Source organism: Poromitra crassiceps (genome assembly GCF_964638095.1).
Source record: "Poromitra crassiceps genome assembly, chromosome: 7".
NCBI classification, from domain to species: Eukaryota; Metazoa; Chordata; class Actinopteri; order Beryciformes; family Melamphaidae; genus Poromitra; species Poromitra crassiceps.
In genome coordinates, this window is record NC_139628.1 from 53,082,505 (window position 1) to 53,089,504 (window position 7,000).

Sequence of the window (7,000 nt, forward strand, 5' to 3'; positions counted from 1 at the left end):
GTGGTTGGTGGAACAGGGTCCTGGGTTAAGGGAGGTGTTGGTGGTGGTTGGTGGAACAGGGTCCTGGGTTAAGGGAGGTGTTGGTGGTGGTTGGTGGAACAGGGTCCTGGGTTAAGGATTCTTAAGTGTCCAGCCAGCGTTTTTTCAGACATGTCGCACGCAGAAGACTGGGTTACTGGTACTGGCTGCTCATCAACGGCTATTTACAGCCTTCCAGGGCTATGTGGGGGGGCGGGGGGGGGGGGGGGTGGAGGAATGGAACCAGAGTTTCACACCCACACGCCCGCACGCGCGCACACACACACACACACACACACACACACAGACACGCACAAGTCCAGTGTGAAATAAACTTACCTCAGCTGAGGCCAGTGACGTCACCTCCATCAGGTTCTCAGCGCGGAAGGCAAAGACAGCAGCTGCTAGGACTGGGGGGATGTGTGTGTGTGTGTGCGTACGTGCAGAGGGGGAGAGGGGGGCAAAGGAAGAGAGAGACAACAGAGAATACAGGAAGACAGGATACGTGAGGGAGAGGAGAGAGAGGGGGATATGATTGATAGAGAGGTAGAGAGAGAGACGGGAGATATGAGAAATTGAGAGGAAAGAGGTCTGTCAGATCACAAGAGTGTCACATGACATATCGAGGCCATCACAGTGGAGTGTCACATGACATATCGAGGCCATCACAGTGGAGTGTCACATGACATATCGAGGCCATCACAGTGGAGTGTCACATGACATATCGAGGCCATCACAGTGGAGTGTCACATGACATATCGAGGCCATCACAGTGGAGTGTCACATGACATATCGAGGCCATCACAGTGGAGTGTCACATGACATATCGAGGCCATCACAGTGGAGTGTCACATGACATATCGAGGCCATCACAGTGGAGCGTCACATGACATATCGAGGCCATCACAGTGGAGTGTCACATGACATATCGAGGCCATCACAGTGGAGCGTCACATGACATATCGAGGCCATCACAGTGCAGTTTCTAACATGTAATCTCAAGGCCATCACAGCAGAGTTTCTAGCTGAGTGAGAGTGCAGTATAGAGAGAGTCGGCATGTGTGGGAACGCCCACAAAATGTTATGCGGCTGGCGCGCGAGTGGGGTAAAACCGCCGATATATCTCAATGGGCTGACTGACTCACCAAAAGACGGTGCTGCGGCTCTAAACTACAGGTGTGGGGGTTCTAGAGCAGAACACAAGACGTCTGCTCAGACGTGCGTTTACTGCGGTGGTTAAATCCCCGATCGTGTCTGCCTGGGCTGGGCTATCAGCTAAATTCTAACTTTGCTGAATGGAAAGAACGGGGGATTTACCCCACCCTGACCACGCCCCCAGGCAGGCTGAGCCAGCTAACCCAGCGTCTATTGTGGGCTTCCTAGAGCCTGTATGGGCGTTCCCAGACATGCCAACTGTCTCCATTATTGGCCTATACCTGCGACTATCTCCAGCGAGTCGTAGCCCAGGATTCGGTCCCAGAGTAGAAGGAGCTGGTCAGTGGACAGATAGCCAGAAAAGGCCCGCACCATCCACTTGAAGGCTATCCGCAACCTGGAGACAAAATCATCAAGGTTTGTTAGCAACAGTCAACACATGAAAAAGAAAAGACTGCTAGAGCTGGAGATGACCTTCAGTCAGCAAAAATACTCTCCAAAGAACTGACCATGACATATACATATACAGTACATATACATATACATCATATATATTGTACTGAACTATCATGTTATACGGTGTTATTAAACTTTGTACCATACCATTTTCAGTCCAATTTTAGTCAATGTAAATGAGGCAGACAATATCTACACAAAAATAAGAATTAATATTAGAGTAACAGACAAAATAATAACAAATAACAAAATAACTATTCCACATATAGAAAAAACCTGCTTTCTGCTGCCGATCACCATGTGAGGCCAGTGTTCTGTGTCTTCAGTGCCAGATTCATTTCTCATGCAATTCTGCTTATCCATGCTTTCATTTTGTGGAAACGCCCACCTATAGAACGAGCCCGTTGCTTTACTTGAGCACCAAACTCCATAAACATCAGGTTTCATATAGAAGCGACTGTGTTTTCAGTAATCCACCACAAGATGGCATTAGCTCCTAAAATATTGTGTGTGTGTGTGTGTGTGTGTGTGTGTATGTGTGTGTGTGTGTGTGTGTGTGTGTGTTTTTTAGAGAAAACTTTCCATACACACCTACCACCTCTGCATTTTTTTTAATTTTCTTTACACTTGAGTGTGGGCGACATGTCAGTGATTTCATATTTTCTCATGATTTCTTTCAAGACACAAACTCTGGTTTTAACCTGCTTGCAGTTGCTTAGTCCTGCTGATCAAATGAAAAGGGGGGGGGGGGGGGGGGGGGGGGGTACTGTATCTCTGAAGTATCTGTTTAACCACATCACACACAATCAAGCCACAGTGAGGCTGGTATAAACAGCAGAGAGGCAGATCTACAGCTGATGTAGAGCTCTGGCATAAACAGCAGAGAGGCAGATCTACAGCTGATGTAGAGCTCTGGCATAAACAGCAGAGAGGCAGATCTACAGCTGATGTAGAGCTCTGGTATAAACAGCAGAGAGGCAGATCTACAGCTGATGTAGAGCTCTGGCATAAACAGCAGAGGGGCAGATCTACAGCTGATGTAGAGCTCTGGTATAAACAGCAGAGGCAGATCTACAGCTGATGTAGAGCTCTGGTATAAACAGCAGAGAGGCAGATCTACAGCTGATGTAGAGCTCTGGCATAAACAGCAGAGAGGCAGATCTACTGTACAGCTGATGTAGAGCTCTGGCATAAACAGCAGAGAGGCAGATCTACAGCTGATGTAGAGCTCTGGCATAAACAGCAGAGAGGCAGATCTACAGCTGATGTAGAGCTCTGGTATAAACAGCAGAGAGGCAGATCTACAGCTGATGTAGAGCTCGTCGCCGAGGTCACTCGGGTTCCTTCTGGAAAAGCAACTTCTTTATTGGAAAGCAATGGAGGTGATATGACATCATTAGGAATAATGACTATAATCAATTCAGAAATATTCATAAATATGTACACACACCAGCGCTTTCTCAGTGGTAAGGAGCAAGCATTAATAACTACCCGTATGTGTGGGACTTGTGCTTTGTGTGTGTCTGTGAACAGAGGTGGGAAAAGTACACACATTCTTTACTTGAGTAGAAGTACAGTTACTTGTCTAAATAAAGACTCTAAGTAGAAGTACTGATTCAACTTGTTTAATCAAGTAAAAGTAAAACAAATTACAGGCTCTGAAATGTAATCAAGTATAAAAGTAAAAAGTATTTCTCCCGGCTCTTTCTGTGCAAAGCTAACTGAACCTCACATCATATTAAGATAAACAGGTGGTGTATTTATGCTGATGGTATATAATCTCTGCTCCTGGAGTTGTTTGAAACAGTCATTGAAGAACTAAATCTAGGACATGAAAATAAACGGACTCCCTTCAAGCTTCAAGTCAGTTTTGGTGGAGCACAAAGTCCTTCATCACTTGTGTTAGTGGTAGGGAGTGGACTTGGTTCAGGCGATGTGTGCCCAGAACTTGGCGGATCTGGATCCGACACACGTGGGCCAGACTGAGAGGACATCTCTTGGCCTCCAGAAAGACCCTGAAAGCCTCAGGATCCGCCCTCTTCTCCAGCTGTGCCTGCTCTGTGGTCACCAGGGCCGGGTCAGCACCGTGGTCCAGCAGCAGCTGGACGAAGGCCGTGTTGCACCCGTTATACAGCACCATCTCCAGCATGCGAGAAGCCACGTCAAGGGTCAGAACGCCAGCAGCCTTGAGCAGCAGGTGGAAGCAGTCCAGGTTGTTGTCTTTAGCACTGTAGTAGAGAGGGGTGTAGTATGAGCCGTCTCTGCTTCTGTTAGGGTCGGCCCCGGCTTCCAGGAGGATCCGGACACAGTCCAGGTGACCGTGGTACACGGCCCAGAAGAGAGGCGTGTAGTTATACTCAGCAGCTAGGTCTACCTGTGCTCCCTGTGTGATCAGGTAGTCCACACAGGCAGCATGACCCGAGTAGGCTGCGTGCTCCAGAGGGGTCCACCTCCTCCACCACCCATAAAGATTCTCATTGATCAACCTTCTGAAGTGGTCTTCCTGCAGCAGGCTCCTCAGTGTGTCCAGGTCTCCTGCCCTGATGGCATCACAGAGCCGCATGTTGCCATGTTCTGCTTGAACAGCCATTCCTTCAGATGTGTCACTGTACCACACTGACTTGTATGCTGTGTCTCAAACAGAAGGTATTATCAGTGTCAGTGTTGCCCGGTAACCCGAGCAGCGGCTTCTTCTTCTTATGGCTTTCTGGCAGACTGGATGACTTCTTCCACCACTTATAGCCTCAGCCAGGAAGGATTTATGACATCACTGATGACATCACAATTGCTCGAGTGACATCACTGATGACATCACAATTGTTTGAGTGACATCACTGATGAGATCCATCCGGCTGAGCTGTCTGTGACATCATCAGGGAAAGTACAGATACCTGAAAATCCTGTACAGTAATGAAGTATTTGTACTTAGTTACTTCGTTCTTTACTCAAGTAGAAGTATAGTTACTTGTCTAAATAAAGACTCTGGTAAAAGTAGAAGTACTGATTCAACTTGTTTAATCAAGTAAAAGTAAAAAAATACAGGCTCTGAAATGTAATCAAGTATGAAAGTAAAAAGTATTTCTCCCCGCTGTTTCTGTGCAAAGCTAACTGAACCTCACGTCATATTAAGGGTGTTTTCACACTGGAACGTTTTAGGTCGACTTAACTGAGTTTTGGGGCCGAACACGGCGCGACTGGGTCAGTGTGAACATGCCACTCGAACTCGTAGTCGACATAACTCACTCGCTCTCGGTCCAGCTGGAGAGGGTGGTTTCGGAGCGGCTTGCGTCGCCCTAACCCCAACCCTAAATGCGGCGCGAGTGATGTGTGACCGTGCGCCGACTTCAGCTCGTCCTAATGCTGTATTTCTAATGTTAACATCAATGGGGCGTTCACAAACATTGAATAAACAGTTATTGGACAAATTCCCACCAAGGGCATAGCAAGCCTAGCGTTACAAACGTTAATGTTTACAACTTACCTGGCTGTTCGCCGATAATATCTGCGTATGGTGAGGGCTTCACAGTTCAACAGAATCAATCTGCGCCTTGTCCTGCTTTGTCTGGAGATTCACATCCGCCGCCTCCAGTACATGAAAACATTGTTTTCAAATTCAACACTTTCCCGATATTGAAAGAGACAAACGATGTAAAATGCAAAAAGCAGTAGGCTACCAAGAGCAAACGGCATTGCTGTTCATTCTCCATTCTCCATCTAGGGACAAACATTGCAAACTAGCTAGGCTATAAATGTCAGGATATATAACAAAGACTGTTTCCTGTGAATGTTCTATGTTTATGTATCTGTCCCTATAGAAATAAACTTTTCAATCAATCGTTCAGTTCTGTTTACATCCGGGCTTCCTTTCCGGGTGGAATTACGCTATACGCGTCTACTTCCGTCTGGTTGGCATGGATACATGACGCTCCACTCTGTAGAACGACGGCCTGGGCGCTGTGATAAAAAGTATAATGTGAAACGGAGACTACGCCTACGCCAGACTACGAGGACATCTCTTAGCCTCCAGAAACACCCCGAGAGCCTCAGGATCCGCCCTCTCCTCCAGCTGTTCCTGGTTTACGTACACCAGGGCCGGGTCAGCACCGTGGTCCAGCAGCAGCTGGACGAATGCCGTGTTGCACCTGTTATGCAGCACCACCTCCAGCAGGTGAGAAGCCACGTCACGGGTCAGAACGCCAGCAGCCTGGAGCAGCAGGTGGAAGCAGTCCAGGCAGTTGTGTGCAGCACTGATGCGGAGAGGGGTGTATGAGCCATGTATTCTTCCGTTAGGGTCGGCCCCGGCTTCCAGGAGGATCCGGACACAGTCCAGGTGACCGCAGCACATGGCAAAGTAGAGAGGCGTCCAGTTATCCTCATCAGCTAGGTCTACCTGTGCTCCCTGTGTGATCAGGTAGTCCACACAGGCAGCATGACCCTCATAGGCTGCGAGCACCAGAGGGGTCACCCACCACCCATAAAGACACTTCTCATTGATCAGCCTTCTGAAGTGGTCTTCCTGCAGCAGCCTCCTCAGTGTGTCCAGGTCTCCTGTCCCGGCGGCATCATGGAGCTGCCTGTCTTCATCAGTCATTCCTTCAGATGTGTCACTGTACCACACTGACTTGTATGCTGTGTCTCAAACAGAAGGCAGTATCAGTGTTGCCCTTCCTTTTACACGGTGACGGCGTTATTGGGGGGTGAAAACGCCAAAATCTGAAAACAGGTCCCAGAGTGGAATTCTTGAAAACGCCGCCCCTTACTGTCGCCGTGTAAAGTGGAGAAACGCAATTCAGGTGATGACACAGGACCCCCTTCACCATGTTACACAATGGTAGGCAATAGGAACATCTAGCCCAATACAGCCTTATGGCACAGGCATAATGAGTCGCATTGACATTCAACAAACGTGATAACGATTTGCTAAAAACACAATCTGCGTTAAGTCCCCCCTACTAACGTCACACATAGCCTATAATCACTGTCTCCCGCATTGAATCATTGACAACAACTCACTGTCTGCGATGCATTTCCTCAAGTGAAGTCCCAATTGTGCTCCGGTCTTTTTTATGTTGCTTTACTGGGTTTTTATTCGGTAATCCAATCTGGAGCATGATCTGGAGCAGTTTATTAGGCTACCATTTGCGACTGCTGTGTCAGACGCGTGGGAAATGCATTTAAAAACTTTAATCACAAAGCTAAATCACGCCCGTTAGAAACAGACAGAATAGGGGAAGCTAGGCATTTTTACCTTCAAAATAAAATCAATCAATTTTATAACTGGGTAAATAAAAATCAGTGTCGTCGACTCACTGTGTGTTAAAATTGACTTTTGTCTGTGTTCTATATGTCTTCTGTGTATTTCGGATCACAT

General features: G+C 47.6%; 1 protein-coding gene across 1 annotated transcript in view; it reads right to left on the minus strand.

Moving 5' to 3' along the window:
• Window positions 1-7,000, minus strand: part of tbc1d19 (TBC1 domain family, member 19) — a gene marked incomplete at both ends in the record, with an annotated part of 35,801 nt that overhangs the window by 2,523 nt on the left and 26,278 nt on the right. The window contains 3 exons of the mRNA XM_083640203.1: window positions 358-428; window positions 1,455-1,570; window positions 5,625-5,701. Coding sequence (XP_083496329.1) covers window positions 358-428; window positions 1,455-1,570; window positions 5,625-5,701 — 264 coding nt within the window. The remainder of the gene's footprint in view (window positions 1-357; window positions 429-1,454; window positions 1,571-5,624; window positions 5,702-7,000) is intronic.